An 18,320-nucleotide genomic window follows, 5' to 3' on the forward strand; every position below is an offset into this window, starting at 1 on the left:
AGCAAAATAACACGTAGCTTAATACCTGTTGGAAGGCTGTTATGTGCAGACTTTGTAACAGGAGATTCCTGTACCACACTTCCACGATTACCAACAGCATTTGACATCCAATTATAGAAACTCACAGAAGATGGCTCAGATAGCAAGGGATGTTCGGATAACATATCAGTGGCCATTGTATTTCCTGAAAAAAAAGTTTTATTGTTTATTATTTATGTATTACTTACATACTAAGGAAGCATAAAATATGATTTATGTAATTAATTTTTAAAAGTCAGGTTAAATTGTCTTTTGCAGATGTTTTCAAACTCACTTCATGATGCTGGTATTTAGATATTAAGGCATTAATAAATAACTTATTTTTAATATAACAAGAAGAAATGCACTGCTAGCTGGTTTTGACACCATCCCATACCATGGCTAGGTTGACAGTAATGTCAAATGCTGCAATTTAGAAATACAAATTAAAGGCATGAAGACACCAAAAGTTACAAAGAGAAGAGTTTCCCAAAATATTTTTTCAAAGATTTCTATGTGTAATACATAGATAGATTAGTTATGCAACCAAAGTATAAATCAAAATAAACTTAAGTCTTGTTTGTTTTTAATTCTTGCATAGAAGTAAACTTATAATTGTCTAAACTAAGGATGTACCTGTTCTTGTTAAGGAGCTGCTTTTTACAGCTGCACTACTTCTTTGAGGGGTCCCTTCCAGGAGGTTGTGCAGGCTTGGGAAGCTTCCAGTCAGGTAGCTGAGTAGGCTCTCCTTCCTTGGACTCTCCTTAACTGGCATCCCAGCACGTCCAACATGTACCGGAGAATCTGTGGCAGTGTCTCCACTGGTATAGCTCAAAGAATGATATGGGTGAATGCCCTGCAAAAGGAACAACACAGGGCTCTTTCTTTCTTATGTATATAACAATGACTGCTAATAACTGCAACTACTACTACTGTTGCTATTACTGCTAGTTACTATTCACGTTAATACCAACACAGATTGTGCCTACTAGGACTACGGTGAATCTCAAGTGTATGTAAAAATGTTTTAAAACGTTATAGTACAATGCAAAGAACAGCCTTTATTATCACTCACTTATTTTAACAATTAATTATTAACTCCCTTTGAAATCTGAAGCGTGTGTCTTGTGGCAAGATTTCTATCCCGAAATTCTTAATACTGTAGTACTTTTCTTGGTACCCTGATAATGAAAATCTGTGAGAGATTCTCTGTAGAGTTCTAATATGTCAAAAACAATTTTCAGAAATTCTCTGAGGAAAATAAAAAGTTACAGAATTGCCCATCCCTATTTGCTCTGTCACATCTAAGATTAGAATTTCAGATCAGTACAAAATAGTACAAGAAAAGCCTATAAAAGAAGAGGTCTGAAACAAAGCACTGCAATTCAATTCTCTGGGGGATTTTTATGATCCATAAACAAAGGAACGTTTGTGGAGAAAGGAAAAATCATCAACCAAAAAAAAACCTGAAACTGACTAAGGAGTTGAGAGTTTAAAAGTATCCTCCTTCTAACTATGCTGTAGAAATAGAGTAAGCCTAATAGTCCAAACTTAACAAATGTATACCAATCATTGAATTGTTTAATTAAAAGAGCAATATGTACACAGAATGAAGACTTTAAAAGCACAAAAAGATTGTTCAATAAAAAGTATCCCCTCACTCCAGTCTACTATATCCCTTCCTCAAAAGGTACTGATCTTATCCTTCTTTAAATAATTTATGACTATACAAGCACATACACATATTTATCCTTTTTTTTTTTTTAACACACAGATACATATTATCCCATATTTTGTGTTTACTTTAATCCAGCACTCTGGTGACCATTCCATATCCACTTAGAGATCTCCTTTATCTTTTAAACACAATTTTTTAAGTCTTCATAGTCTACATCTGTATCAGGGTACACTAGTTTATTAGTCCTCTAATGATTAGTTATTTATGTTTCTTCTATTATTTTCCTATCATAAACAGTGTTGTAAAAACATTATTGGATGTGTCTTTGAATAATTAGAACATCCATTTCTTTAGAATGAATTCCTGGACATGAACATACTGGGTAAGAGAAGATCACATTTTAAGTTTTGATACAAATTGTCATATTATTCTTCCAAGAGGTTGTGCCAGTTTACACTCCCACCAGTAGTGTAGGAGAGTGTCTGTTTTCTCATCTTCACCAACAATATACACTATTCAAATGTTTTACTGTTTTCAGTCTGACAGGTGGAAATGGAAATCTCATTTTAATTTACATTTCTTGGGGCGCCTGGGTGGCGCAGTCGGTTAAGCGTCCGACTTCAGCCAGGTCACGATCTCGCGGTCCGTGAGTTCGAGCCCCGCGTCAGGCTCTGGGCTGATGGCTCAGAGCCTGGAGGCTGTTTCCGATTCTGTGTCTCCCTCTCTCTCTGCCCCTCCCCCGTTCATGCTCTGTCTCTCTCTGTCCCAAAAATAAATAAACGTTGAAAAAAAAAATTAAAAAAAAATAATTTACATTTCTTTATTTGTAAGAGGGTACATATTCACATATGTATATATATTTCTATGTGAACTGTCCATATACCATTTTTCCATTTGGTTTTGCTCTTTTTTCCTAATGATTAGAAAAAGATCTTTATATATATGAGGAAATTAGCCCTTTGTCATATGTCTATTTTGTTTATGATACATTATTTTTTTCTGTGTAGAAACTTTATATTTTAATATAAGCAAAATTATCACCTTTTACCTTATGGGTTCTGGGTATTAATATAAGTCTATACCCAGATTTTCAAAGAAAGTTAATATATTAACTGTTGTTTTCGTTGCTCAGAAAAGGAAACTAACAAAAAATACATAACCCATGACAACAACAAATAACTTACATTCTTACTATGTGCCAGGTATTATTCTAAGCATTCTCCATCTATTACAGCTATTTCTTACATTGACTTTCTGGAAAAAGTTATTACTGTAATCTCCATCAGACAGATAAGGAAACAGACACACAGTACAGGTAACTTGTTCAGTCACAAAGCAACTGAGTGGCAGAGGCAGAATTGAAACCAAGGCTGTCTGGCTCCCAAGGTGGTCCAGCTCAACAGTGTAAATAAATTCATAAAATAGCCTAACTCTAACTGTATATTAAATTACTAATCATGTTAATTTCACCATAAGGATATTTATTATTGAATTATTAATTACTGAATATAGAAATACTATTTGAAGATTTAAATTTAAATACCTAGTATTTGAATTTGAGATATCAAAAATTTAGATATTCTCTGGAAGACTACTCTAACTAAAAATAGTAATAATAATGTACCTTTATTTTTAATGCAGAGTCACTATGAGTATGAGTCTTAGAAAGTTTCCTCATTATTTCAGCTCCAGTTACAGGTCCAGAACTACCAGGTGGAGGCCGGTTGGCTGTTCCTTCTAGCAGCATTGTGTGTTCACTGACTGTGGCTGAAATAGTTCAAAAGAATACGTAGGCTATAGGTGATTAGACATTTTCTTGAAACAGCAACACCAGTGTTCCTAGTGGTGTAACTACACTCAACTTTACATATGCCTTGAATAAATAAATAAATTAAATTTCTTTGAAATTAATTGTGGAATAAACTATAATATTAATTCACATTTTTCTTTTATTCTCCCAACCCCAATCTTCTCATTTATCTTAAAAAAGGAACAAATAACTTCTATTCAGTGCCTCCACAGGCCACCCAAATGGTATAGAGATAAAAAAACAATTCAACTAAGCTGCAAATACATAATTTTCAGATTAACCTAGTCATTTGAAGATAACTAATTAGAAGAGATGTTTATTATAGTATTCTTCCAATTTTCAGGTAGACTTGAAATCCAGCCTATTATTCAGAGCATATTCACTTTTAAGTATAAAGTTTTTTTAAAAACAACAACAACAACAAAAAACCTGGGTAAAGATTTTTTTCCAAATTTTTATTTAAATTTTAGTTAACATACAGTGTACTATTGGTTTCAGGAGCATAATTTAGTGATTCATCACTTACATATAACATCCAGTGCTCATTGTAAAAAGTACCCTCCTTAATGCCCATCACCCATTTAGCCCATTCTCCCCACCCATTTCACTCCATTCACCCTCAGTTTGTTTACTATAGTTAAGAGTCTCTTAGGGTTTACTTCCCTCTTTATTTTTTCTTCCTCTATGTTCATCTGCTTTGTTTCTTAAATTCCACATATGAGTGAAATCATATGGTATTTGTCTTTCTCTGACTGGCTTATTTTGCTTAGCATAATAAACTCTACTTCCATACATGTTGTTGTAAATGGCAAGATTTCATTCTTCATGATGGTTGAGTAAAATTCCATTGTATATATATACCACATCTTTATCCATTCATCAGCTGATGGACATTCGGACTCTTTCAATAGTTTGGCTATTGTTGATAATGCTGCTATAAACATCAGGGCACATGTACCCCTTCGAATCTGTAGTGCTATTGCTTGGGTTGTAGGGTAGTTCTGTTTTTAACTTTTTGAGGAACCTCCATACTGTCTTCCACAGTGGTTGCACCAGTTTGCATTCCCACCAATAGTGCAAGAGGGTTTCCCTTTCTCCACATCCTCACCAACATCTGTTGTTTCTTCTGTTGTTAATTTTAGCCATTCTAACAGGTGAGAAGTGGTATGTCATCATGGTTTTGATTTGTATTTCCCTGATGATGAGTGATGTTGAGCAACTTTTCATGTGTCTGTTAGCCATCTGGATGTCTTCTTTGAAAAAATGTCTATTATCTGTTTTTTCAGTGTGAAGTTTGATCAGTTCTGTATAGATTTTGGATACTAACCTTTTATCAGATATGTCATTTGCAAATGTCTTCTCCCATTCTATAAGCTACCTTTTCATTTTGGTGATTGTTTCCTTTGTTGTGTAAAAGCTTTTCATTTTGATGAGATCCCAATAGTTCATTTTTGCTTTTGTTTCCCTTGTCTCTAGTGACATCTCTAGTAAGAAGTTGCTCCAGCCAACGTCAAAAAGATTGCTGCCTGTTCTCTTCTCTAGGATTTTGATGGTTTCCTGTCTCACCTTTAGGTCTTTCATGCATTTTGAATTTATTTTTGTGTATGGTGTAAGAAAGTGGTCCAGGTTCATTCTGCATGTTGCTGTCCAGGTTTCCTCACACCATTTGTTAAAGAGACTGTCTTTTCCCCATTGGATATTCTTTCCTGCTTTGTTGAAGATTAGTTGACCATATAGTTGTGGGTCCCTTTCTTGGTTTTCTATTCTGTTCCATTGATCTAAGTGTCTGCTTTTGTGCCAGTACCATACTGTCTTGATGATTATAGCTTTTTAATATAGCTTTAAGTCTGGAATTGTGATGCTTCCAGCTCTCCTTTTCTTTTTCAGGATTGCTTTGGCTGTTCAGGGTCTTTTGTGTTTCCATACAAATTTTAGGATTATTTATTCTAGTATTTTATTCTAGATGCTGGTGGTATTTTGATAGGGATTGCATTAAATGCACAGATTGCTTTGGGTAGTATTGCCATTTTAACAATACTTATTCTTCCAATTCATGAGCATGGGATGCTTTTCCATTTCTTTGTGTCCTCTTCAATTTCTTTCATATGTGTTCTACAGTTCTCAGAGTACAGATCTCTTGACTCTTTAGTTAGGTTTATTCATAGGTATCATACGGTTTCTGGAGCAACTTTGGAGACTGATCCCTTGATTTCTTTTTCTGCTGTGTTATTATTGGTGTATAGAAATGCAACCGATTTCTGTATATAAATTTTGTGTCCTGAACTTTGCTGAATTCATGTGTTCTAGCAATTTTTTTGGTGGAGTCTTTCAGATTTTCTACATAGCATATCAAGTTATCTGCAAATAGTGAAAGTTTGACTTCTTCATGGCTGATTTGGACGCTTTTTATTTCCTTTGGTTGTCTGATTGCTGAGGCTAAGATTTCCAGTACTATGTTAAATAGTAATGGTGAGAGTGGACACCTCTGTTTTGTTCCTGACCTTAGAGGAAAAGCTCTCAGTTTTCCTCATTAAGGATGGCATTAGTTGTGGGTCTTTGTATATGCCCTTTATGATGTTGAGGTATGTTCCATCTATACCTACTTTATTGAGGGTTTTTATCAGGAACAGATGCTATATTTTGTCAAATGCTTTTTCTGAATCCATTGAAAGGGTCATGGTTCTTACCCTTTCTTTTATTAATGTGGTGTATCACATTGATTGATTTGCAAATATTGAACCACCCCTGCAGCCTAGGATTAAATCCCACTTGATAATGGTAAATAATTCCTTTAATGTACTGCTGGATTTGATTTGCTAGCATCTTGTTGAGAATTTTTGCATCTGGGTTCATTAGGGATATGGACCTGTAATTCTCCTTTTTAGCGGGATCCTTGTCTGGTTTTGGATCAAGGTAATGCTTGGCCTGGCAGAATGAGTTTGGAAGTTTTCCTTCCATTCATATTTTCTGGAATAGTTTGAGAAGACTAGGTATTAAATCTTGTTTAAATGTCTGGTAGAATTTGAAAAGCCATCTGGCCCTGGACTTTTGTTTGTTGGGAGATTTTTGATATATCAATGTTCTGAAAGCTCTAATTTTAAGGCTACTGTCCTTTTCCATGGTACTTGTAATATTTTTTTCAAAATATTATATGATAATTCAGTATAATTCAAAATGACATGTCTTGATAACAAAAGAAAACCTCTGAAAAAGCATTAAAGTGTGCACATAGAATTTTGAAAAGCATATCTATTGTCTGTGTTCTGGCACAGTCATTATGCTGATAAAATTACAGGCTGAAAGCATGACTCTAAACATTACATAAATATATAATCAACCAGGCACCAGGTAAAATTCAAAGGCTTCTTTAAAAGACTATGTCATAGACAAGACAATGAACAAATACAAATGTGAATTTTAAAAGAAAGTTAATGTGCTTCACGCAAAACATTCTAGCTATGCAAAGATGTCTGTTATTATACTGGATAGATTAGGAGAAGTCTATCGTATTTTATGAAATTAAATATAAAACTCAAAAGTCAGTATAAAGATTCCAATATTATCATCATTTATTTGGACTAATACAAACCATACTTATGTAATTAAGCCATGACAATTTCAAATTTTGGCACACAAATGAATAAAATTATCACATATACCATGTTACCAAGGTGTAATATCTAACTAAAATATTTACAGATTACCTGCATCAAATTCAAATTCTGCTCCATCAGCACTAGTGTCACTTTGAAGACCACCTCCATTGTCCAGCCCAAGTCCATCTTCATGTTCATGATCCACAGCTGATTGAGGTTTGAGGGGCTGAGCTGGTCGATGTAAGCTAACTCCTTTAAAGGCTGGTGTCACCACAATAAACTTCATCCACTGCCTTGCCAGTGCAACTAAACCTTTCTTTAAAGTTACCAACGCAGGAAGTCCATCACTCTGTAACAATAATGATTTAATAGTAAGTTACTATTTAAGTGCTTTGCATACATTTATTCATTTAAACCCCATAACTCCCATTTAGAGATGAAGAAGCTAGAATTTGTGTGTTATAATTTGTTCAAGGTTACAAAAGAGATCATTTCAAGCTGACTATAGAACTCATTCTCTAAATATAACATTGCATCTTTCTGTCATAACACATTACCAGGTGAATAAGAAGCTAAATATGAGGCGCAAAATTGGGATTCTCGTTAAGAACCATTCAGTCCACTGTACCTTTTTTACTCAATTGAGGAAATCAAATGTATTCTGAGCTACCTGGAATATTCATTAAACAAACAGAATGAAATTATTCCCTTCAAAGATTAGGTAACCACCACTATTTTAACATTAAAAATAAATAAATTACTATGGTTAAATGCTGAACACAGTTGAATTTGTAACTGCTTTCAAAGTTAAAGGTATTATCATTAACAATTACATAATTTAGAATATACTTTATTCCACATGGTGATGATTTTAAGAAAGAAAATTTGGCTAATTCCTAATTTCCTAAGAGGAAAACATCCAACTCCTCTCCATCCCCTTTCTTGTAATTCCTTGTGTTGGGAGAAATGCTCTGCTTGAAGACAGACATTTATTAGACAGCAGAAATCACCTTACTTGCTTTCTGAGGAACATCAGATCTCTTAGCCTGTCCTTTAATTCTTAGACTCAAGTAAGGAGAGCCATCTTCTGCTTCTTCCTCTTACATATAAAGCATATCTTGGCAAAGCATCCATACATGAGAAATGCCTGGTGGCATTTCAGTTCCAGTGTCTCTGCCTATGAGTAGATGAGCAAGCTAGCCTTGCACTGTGGACCTCCAGCCTTCAATTTCCAGGGTAGGAGTAGAAAGCACTATACTAGTCTCAGGTCTAAGTACCTTTTTCAAATCCATCATTTACTAGAGATTCTCTCATTGGAGGTTATCATTAATAAATACTGATAGAATGATCCCTAATTTGGCTAAACTTCTCATGCATTTTCTATTGACCTAAAGCTTGGAGAGAAGAGAGATCCTCAAGTTCTAAACCTCTAATGATGACATGTTATCTTCTGTAGTGCTTTTCTAGAGGCAGACATATATTGTATTTATTTTGTATTATTATACATTCTCCCCTTAACCATTAATTAGCCCCTATTTTATTAAACATTTCTGTGAAATCTGATGCTGGTGATTACTTTTTGCTTGAAATTCTTTAAACCTTTGGCTTCTAAGGCATTTATTCCTCATTCTCCTACCTGTTACTTTCCCTCCTCAGCATTCTGTGTAGCTCTATCCACCCTCTCGCCACCCCACTTTAATTTTGGTATTCTTCAGGGATCCATTCTGGACCAGTTTCTCCCTCAACACGCCATCATCCCTAGAAGTTTCATCCATCTAGAAGTTTTCATCTACAGCTTCTAACACTTTCATGTTGGCAACTCCCAAATCATTCATCTGAGCCCACTGTTGTCTATAAGCCAGTATTTCTAATTGTATTTCTCCTCTAGACTTCTCATCCACATCTCAAACCCCATGGATCAATGAATGGCTCCTCTAAAGAATAGAGGCTTCTTTAAAACTAATCTATGGTTTCACATATGGTTTCCATAACTCACCATTGTAGCATCATCAATGATGGAGTAATTTGCCTGGTGCAGGTAGTGATGTAGTATATTGCACAGCAAACATGAAGGATTTTCTTGGAGAAAACGTGCAACTTTTGTAAGTCTGTTGTATTTACTTCTCAGCGGAAAATGTACACTTTTATTCTGAAACAAAGCAAAAACAACAGATTTAGAGTTATATAAATCAAAGACAGTGCAAATAGAAGATATCTAGTAATCAAGAACTTGCAGGTCTGATGTTTTCCAACAATGATGAACAATAAGGGATCATGTTCAATAATAAATTCTGTATGATACCTTGTATTGTTGAAAGACATACCTCTAATGCTTCTGTCATTATGCATCCCATAACAGCACAAATTCTCAAGGTGCCCTCAGTTTCTAATTTGTTTAAGGATGATTTGAGTTGATCAATGGGAACAAGCCATGCACCAACAGCTGGAGTTGCAGTGCTTAAAAGGTTCAGCTGCCTTTGAATATTAAAAAAAAAAATTACAAAAACAAGTGTCAAGATTTGTATTTCAAACAATAATCCATACTTACTATACTTAGTGGCTATTTTACTTAGGCAAAATTTCTTTTCCTTTTGGTTACCAGATACATTATGAACATATAAGTAGAAATGCCAAGAACAGATAATAGGAAAAAAAGAAAATTATTAAAACCTATTAGAGGTGAAAGTAAGAAGTTCATGGTGAGATGACATATAAAACTAAAGCCCTAGAAAAGAAAAAGAGTCAAACAAGAGAATAATAAGGTCTATAGAAAGCATGAAAGTAGGAAATATGGTAAGAAAGTGGCAACCCTAATGCTAGGTATATCAGAAAAATAATTTAAAAAACATTAGACAGAATTTTATGTTATTTAAAATAAAGTAACATCAAGGAATAGTACTACATTTTAAAAACTTTTTACCTAGAAAATGAATGTGTAGGAGATCTCACATTGGTGGGAGCTGCAAAACTAAACCATATTTCCTTGATGGTCAACTTCATGCTACATGAATCTGGAGGTGGAGGCATCAGAGGTAGATCTTTTTTCAAATCATCAGATTCAACTCCTTCATCCTACATAAATTCAAAAACCAAAAACTTAGCTCCTTAAAATCACTAGTGCAAAGGTTAATGTTTTAAGCACAAAATCTTCCCAACAAAGCAAGTTCTACAGATAACACCTTTATATAAAACAGGTAACATAAACCCTGCTCAGCCTGATTCTGAGAAATATCTAGAGACCCTTGAAGCTCCAAGGAGCATAGTCTGAGAAGCCACTGCACTGTAACAACAAACCATAAATCAAGAAATCTTGGAACTGAAGGGTTTCTCATGATCACTTCATTCAATCACATTTGTTTAGAGATGTTTAACTGTTATTTTTTCCACGTGAAGAAAGTGAGAGAAAGAGGTTTGGTGATTTGCCAAAAGGTCATACAATATTAAGTAGGAGAATGAGTGATAGAATTAAGGTCTTCTGCTTCCCACCACAATCTATTTTCCATTCCAGTTTAACAAAATACTTTAAACTTCCAAATAAAGTGCCATAAAAATACTAGTGTAGTCCATGTTCAAATAAACAACACTCTACAATCAAAAATTCTGAGTTATCTTATATGCTAGCAGTCTGAATCAGTATTAAGAAATAGAGGAGTATTTTTTAAATGTATAATCACCACTCTTTAGAATGCAAGGAGGTAAGAATAATATTAAGGAAACAAAAAAGTCTACGGCCTGTAATGTCTACTTATAGCTCTCTGATTCACTTGTGATCAAGATGAAGAAAAGACTGACATTTTCTTGTGGGATGATTAAGGAATCTAGAGTATCCACAAAATAGTTTGAATCCTAAGTGCTAAAAAACCAACTTGAACCATAGGCAACAGTAATTTTAAAGTTAGAAGGCACTAAATATAAGTCGACATTCCTTATCTGCAATTCTAAAATTACAATGTTCTGAAAAATCTAAATATTTCTGTGTAAATGTGGCAACAAAATTTGATCTGAACTGGTGACGGGCTATTTATCCCATTTGGCATTTTTATTAATGTTGTGCTACATAAGTATTTAAATACTTCAAGACACAGTGCTATCTCAGATTCCACTAGGTGTTTATGTAACATATAAACCACACACAGTTATTACCTTTCTCTTAAAGGAAAAAAAGTCTGAATTCTCAAATACACCTGACCTGTGGGTTTCAGACAAGGCTGTGAGAAGAAAGTCTTCAAGAACTCAAATTTTAAAAAGGGAAGGGAGCTTGTAGGTAATAAGCAACTAATTATAATAAAATGTGAAGCAAAGCAGTAATACACTTAGATTTAGGTTGACCGAATTTTGGGCACCTATGGTATGTGTAAATGATGACAGCTAAAGGCCAATGCATGTAATTCGGGGGGCTCAGGTGAAGGGTTAGTGCTAAAAGCATAACCAATGGGCAAGAGTAGTGTCACCAAATTATGGAGCAGGACTAGGAAATGAAATAAACCAGGGAGTGGACAAATAGCAAAAAAAGCAAGGTAGCCAAAAAGAGAACGTGGGGTGAACACCCACATTTAAGGACAAAGAACTGAATAAGGACATGGACCAGCAAAAGTCAGAGAAGCCAAAGTAAGCAATGTTACAAAATTTAGAGATACTCAGCAAGGAGGGTAGGATCAGAGAGATCAAGGAAGACACCTGAGTTTCTGTCAAGTATATTAGCAGGATAGAAGGACAGAGAGCACAGCTGGTTTTTCCCAGTTCTTTTGTCCAGTGAGAACCTATTGGATTTTTTAATTTCCTTAATTAAAGTGCTAATTCCCAACCACCATTCAAATACTTCCAAAGACCTCACAAGAAAACTGTGATTAAACTCTTGAACTATGCCTCAAATCAAAATAAATGTTTCAAAACTAAATTCCTAGAAACCTAGGGTTCAGAGCTCATTATGCCAATGGATACTGGATATCCATGACATTTCTTAAAAGGTGGTTTCTTTCCTCTTCAACTGGTCTAATTTTCAAATGATTAGAAGTATATGTATATATATGTTTAAAAACAACATCTATCAAGTTCTTACTATGCGCCAGACACTGAGTTAGACCTTTCATATGTATTATCTCCTTTAATCTTAACAAATTAGAAGGTCAATATCATTATAATACTATACAGATGAAGAAACTTCGGAGATGAAATAACTTGCCCCAATCACTGGTACAACTCTTCTATAATCTAGAATTTTGAATATTTTCATTATTGCTATTATTCATCATGACATTCTACCATTATAAAAACAATAAATGAATTGCATATAAAATCCTTGAAACAACATAAAAACAATGACTACTTTTCTGATATTCTATTAATTTAATAATTCAACAAATATTAAGTGCCTAATATGAGCAAGCTATAAAGCAAAGCACTACAGCAGATACAAATAGATCTATGGTATGGTACCTACATTTCAGAACTTACACTCTAGTAGTAGTATATAATCACCAAAATACTTTGATTACTATTTAAGCAAAATCTAAAATATGGAAAGACAAGCAAATATACTCCAGAAATTAACTGTGAATTGGGTGTGCAGTTTTCTGTTATTTTTCAAAGCGCTATTACTATTAAAAATTCACCAACTTGTTCATCTGAAACAGAATTTCCATTTAAGTCTGAAGAAGGACTTATTCGATCACAAGGAAGATTATCATCAGAAACATCAGTATTATAGCCACTGCCAGTTGGAGAATCAGAAGAATTATTGGATGTCAGCACTCCACCTCTTTCTGTGACACTAGCTTTACCCATAATTCCAAACGTATTATATAAAACAGCACCAGATTGTCTTCCTCCTTTAAAAATGAAAGAATATATTTATTAAAAATGGTAGGTGTATAAATGCTGTACTCTACAGTATCCATAAAGATAAAAACAAAAAATAAAAATTCATGAAGATATTCTTTCTCATCAAAACTTGTCCTTATCCATAAAAGTCACATAAGATTAGATTATCAGATAAAGAATTGTAGGCATATAAAATTACTATCATACATGACTAAACCTAAAGTCTTATATACAACTCAGCCTTCCCTTTTTTTGTATATTATTCAGTAATATAAAAGAAAACAAATGTAACTGTAAGTCAGTGTGTCTCACTGAATAAAGGATTTACTGTATTTTCATCCTGCAAATCTCTACTAATCAAAAATCCAGTTTCCAAAGACACAAACTTTCAAAAGCTGGGTGGCTTTATATTTTATTCAAAAATTTTTTCTGAACCACAGATTTTTCTGTTCAACCACTGATGCTTTGTATGTCTACATGCTCTGTTAGTTTTGAATCACACAACGAAGGGAAAGTTCCACTTATGCAATTGGGATGGAGCACCCACCCTGGTAAATAGTCCCACATACCACACTTTCTGCTTAAATATGCTGATTCAGGTTATTAAAAATCACAATCATTCAAAACATTTCAGCAACATGGGGTCAATTTGTCCCTCATTTAAGCAGAATTTTTTAAGAATGCTTACCTTTTATGGTTAAATTTTCAAGTCCACATTCAAACATTATCCAACCCCATTTTTCTTGGCTGGGACCTATGCGAGTCACATCTGGAACAGCTTGCTGATCAGTTTCATCCACAAAAGTAAACTCATCCAACTCTTCAAGAGTAAATAAAACTTTGGATTTCTCAAAAGGAATAGCAGTGATGGCACAGGTACCAATATCTATTATCAAAAGAGAACAAGATGACCATTTTCAAAGACAGAGAGGTTTGTATTTAAAAAAAAAAAAAAAAAAAGAAACATTTGGCATATCTTAAAAAGATATCTTAATACCCTGTCAAAAATAAAAATAAATGAACCAACCAACTTCTAAAATAATGCCTAATATCTTACTACTTAAAAAGTGCCAGAATCTCACTGAAGTAAAAGGGAGGAAAAGGGATTCCACAGTTAACAAATAATTGCTCAGAGGCAGAATGAATTCATTTCTGAAAGATTATAGGACACTCTAAAAATCTAAAGTTAAATAGCTCCTGAATAATTCAGTTTCATGGTAAACTATTTTTACATCATCATGTTACAAAAAAAAAATTATTTTAATTATGTTCTCATGTCACAAAAAGAATTTCTCATTGTGTTACAAAAAAAATTATTTTAATTAATTACCCAGCTTTAGGAAAAACATTAGAAAATAGGAAAATTACAGCTTTTACTAAAAGATTACTTTATGGTAACACATTTTATGTAATTACAATTCATAACAGACATTGCCATAATAATTCCACTGCTTACAATATGCAATATGGAAACTAACATCCTGCATGCCTGGCAAAGGCTTTTAGTTTACTTTTTTCATTTCTTTCTATGATTACAGCTAAGAGAGAAAAGGAAAAAAAAAAAAAGGTTTAAAAAAAAAACATGTAAATTTAGCACTCAGAGATAAACTTGTTTACATTTGAATTAAATTTCTTTCTAGCATTTTAGAGATTATTTTACAAACAAACCAGCTTTGGTTCCCACATTTCAAGTTAACAGCAAACCATGATAACTTCCTGAGGGCATTAAAAATTCTTCAAAGATACTATTTTAATTGTTACATAACATCCCATCATACGAAAACACTGTATTTTGCACTTATGATTAAAAAGTCTTCCCTTGTCAGAGACTAAATGTTCACTTACGTTTTTCTATGTTTTTCCATTATTTATTTTTTTCATACTTGCCTTTAATTCCATGAACTTATTCTGATGTATGATATAAGATGAGAATTTAACTTAAATTTTACTGAAATTTTTGGATTAGATAATTACTTGCATAAATCAAAGATCCAAAATGTGTGAAAGGGTATGCAATGAAAAGCTCCAATACCACACTCGGACATCCACCTCCCCTCCCTTTAGGTAACAAATGTCATTAGATTATTGAGAATCCTTTCACAGATATCTTATGCACATATAAAGACAATTACATTTTTTTTAACATTATGTTTTTTACATACGCTTTTTTACACTATGTTTTGTCTTTAATGACTTTTTTCAACATAGTGTGCCTTTTAAAATTCTATTTAATTACTTCTTACAGTCTCTACAACACCCAAGCGCAAACTGGTTACCAGTGCAAACTAAGCCTTTTTATATTTAAGCCACTATATTTTGTACCAGCTCTAGGACAATAGATTTCAGGCAGCCATGAAGTCTTTTTATTTGGAATCCTCAAAATGCTTTGCCCTCAAACACAAGGATGGTGAAATAAGCTTTGAGAAAGCCACAGCAGTTACACAGACCCAGGATATATACAAGAATCATGGAAACTTCAGAGCTCACAGAATACAATGAGCAAACTCAAGGTAGTCATTTGTTCATTCAGGATTGGTCACCTGTCCTATATATAGATTTTAACATAGCAATCATCTCAAGTAAGAGTGACACATTCCATTTTTTTCTAGATTGAATCTCTGACAATCTGAGATCACTGAAGCCTTTAAAATGAGCTATGTAGGGGCGCCTGGGTGGCTCAGTCGGTTAAGCGTCTGACTTCAGCTCAGGTCATGATCTCGCGGTCCCTGAGTTTGAGCCCCGCGTCGGGCTCTGTGCTGACCGCTCAGAGCCTGGAGCCTGTTTCGGATTCTGTGTCTCCCTCTCTCGCTGACCCTCCCCCATTCATGCTCTGTCTCTCTCTGTCTCAAAAATAAATAAACGTTAAAAAAAATTTAAAAAAATAAAATAAAATGAGCTATGCACTAAATTACATCAAAAATATTAAAAGGATATGTAACATCTCTAGCTTTTCACCTCAAGAGGGACTTTAAGAGACACAGCTATTGTTCTTATTGTTACTATATTTTATAGATTTGACTAACAGCTTTTTATATTGCAATTAATTCTTTTTTATATAGAAGATAATAATCTTTTACATTTACTTATTTACTTTTGAGAGAGAGACAGAGAGAAGTGAGCAGGGGAGGGGCAGAGAGAGAGGGAGATAGAGAATCCCAACAGGCTCTGCACTGTCAGCAAAGAGCCTGACGGGCTTAAACTCACAAACTGCAAGATCATGACCTGAGCCGAAATCAAGAATGGGACGCTTAACCAACTGAGCCACGAAGGTGCCCCTTGCAATTAATTCTTTTTAATGAAGTTGTGCCAACAGAATGATTAAAAAGTAAGAAAGATGATAAAGATCATACTCTCTGTTTTATAATGAGCCAGCAGATACTATGAAGAAAAAAGAGAGGAGACAGAAGCAGTTCCTAATTTGGGCCATACCACTCACTTTCCTACCACAGTTTACCTTCCACTGTCATAGAACACGAGTAACTAAACAAATACCATGTGTTCAATATATGCAGAAATACCTTTCTCTTATAAAATACTCAAATTGTAGCAATATTTTTAAAAATCATGTTTCCTTTTGCAAATTCTTCTTACATTTATACATGTCAAGGAAAAATATCTGTTGTAGAATCCTACCTGTTGTATCAAGACCCCTAAGTTGCCCATGAACTCGATGAATATTTAACTTGGCTGCAATTTCTTTGCCTTTTTCTGCTCCAGCATTTGATCTGAGAGATCCAGATGACTGAGGCTGCATCTTAGTGGCATGGACATACCTATCAAAATTTGATGTTCTACCAGGTTCTGCATTGTTTGAAGTCTCTTCAACCACACCTCTTTATGGAAAAAGAAAAAAAAAAAGAAGTATGACAGTTAACATGTAAACAATATAGTTCAGTAAAAACATTTAATAAATTTTTTTTAATTCCACTGTTTTAATTAAACCAATATTCATAACAAGTTTTTCAGTGTTTACTGAAAAATAGTATGTGTAAAAACAGTATGAACTTTTAAAAACCTACTTTGCATATCTATAAAGTGATATTTGAAATTCCAATACAAATTTTGAGTATTAGCACCAGTTTTCAGAAATATATTAAAATGATGACTGTTTCTTGCTTTTACATCCAACAAGAAAATTATGGCTCAAATTAATAAATCTTACCTGTTCATACGAACTTGTGTAGCAATTCTGTCAAAACACAATGCTACTAGAGAAACATGAGTCACGCTTTTATTAGCAGCTGTACTTGGAGATTCTTCCACGGAGGCTTGTAACAAACATAAGTTTACCTAACACAAAATGTCATAAATTTCAGAGTTAAAAACTTAAAAATTATCAGTTAAACATAAAATATACAAGAAACTGAAAAACTACTGTTAAGAATCATGTATGTATGTGTCTGATAGATTCTCATAATCATAATTCAATTCTTATTGGATGGATGTGGAATATTTTATAAATATTACCCCATATTCCAATTAAGTAAACTATATTAATTTTTCCATTAGATCATCAAAAAATAAAATATATATTTTTGATATAATCTATTCTACCACCATTCAGCTTAGTAAATACAAAGGATAAAACCCACCAAAATGTTTTCCTCTTTCTGGAAAATTTTTTAAATTGTTACCTTTGGTATGCTAACATTAGCCTGAAGACCTTTAATTGTTACATTATCTTGCTTCATTATAAGATTTGTCTGTGCTTGTCCTTGGTTAGTAGTTCCTATGGTAGTATGTTCAGTTTTTGTTCCTCTAACATCTTGTTTGGAAGATAGCTAGAGATTAAAGTAGAATTATTATTTCAGAGAACTTTCATAATTTCCACATCATCCACAATTGCAACTTGTTTATCCAATGTGCTCCTTTATGCCCATCTATATGCCAGCTGCCATCCACTTTAGCACCCACGCTCTTAAAGTCCAAACCTTAGAAAAGCTAGCAACACTACTAGCAGCTTCAGGGCTGAAGAGAAGTGATATAAAATAAAGTGAAAACACCCTACAGAGAAACACAAAAAAAAAAAATGGCAATAGGTGTTATTTTAGAATCAGTAAAATGTATTAATTTAAGAACAGATTTGGTTTTTGATAATTGGCTCCTTACTGGCTGAGGATATTTTCAAATTTCTTTTGATGTATTCATACCCTAACTACCTGTCACAGGAAATGCCAATATGTTTTGAATAACTGGATCATTAAAAATAACCAACCTCACTTTATCTTGCCTCTAGTCTCTAACCCAAATATGACCCAGATAAATTTGAAAGTCAAATGGAGAATCACCATGATATGACTGCTAAGAAACTGGCTCAGTGGCTAGAACTACAAGATAAGTAGAACATCACACACCAGGAGATGATGACTTAATTCACTGAAGTGAACAAAAATAATCT

The 18,320-nt window shown here is 33.8% G+C and overlaps 1 protein-coding gene across 9 annotated transcripts in view; it reads right to left on the bottom strand.

Moving 5' to 3' along the window:
• BLTP1 (bridge-like lipid transfer protein family member 1) overlaps nucleotides 1-18,320 on the bottom strand; it is a 210,186-nt gene that overhangs the window by 84,672 nt on the left and 107,194 nt on the right. For all 9 annotated transcript variants that reach the window (XM_027063867.2, XM_053216995.1, XM_027063905.2 and 6 more), the window contains 12 exons: nucleotides 17,557-17,703; nucleotides 17,085-17,212; nucleotides 16,556-16,755; nucleotides 13,611-13,808; nucleotides 12,719-12,930; nucleotides 10,023-10,174; nucleotides 9,427-9,577; nucleotides 9,099-9,251; nucleotides 7,211-7,451; nucleotides 3,321-3,463; nucleotides 655-874; nucleotides 26-184 (listed from right to left, as the gene is read on the bottom strand). In XM_027063867.2, the coding sequence (XP_026919668.1) occupies nucleotides 26-184; nucleotides 655-874; nucleotides 3,321-3,463; nucleotides 7,211-7,451; nucleotides 9,099-9,251; nucleotides 9,427-9,577; nucleotides 10,023-10,174; nucleotides 12,719-12,930; nucleotides 13,611-13,808; nucleotides 16,556-16,755; nucleotides 17,085-17,212; nucleotides 17,557-17,703 (2,104 nt within the window). The remainder of the gene's footprint in view (nucleotides 1-25; nucleotides 185-654; nucleotides 875-3,320; nucleotides 3,464-7,210; nucleotides 7,452-9,098; nucleotides 9,252-9,426; nucleotides 9,578-10,022; nucleotides 10,175-12,718; nucleotides 12,931-13,610; nucleotides 13,809-16,555; nucleotides 16,756-17,084; nucleotides 17,213-17,556; nucleotides 17,704-18,320) is intronic.

Source organism: Acinonyx jubatus, chromosome B1 (genome assembly GCF_027475565.1).
Source record: "Acinonyx jubatus isolate Ajub_Pintada_27869175 chromosome B1, VMU_Ajub_asm_v1.0, whole genome shotgun sequence".
In the NCBI taxonomy this organism is placed as follows: Eukaryota; Metazoa; Chordata; class Mammalia; order Carnivora; family Felidae; genus Acinonyx; species Acinonyx jubatus.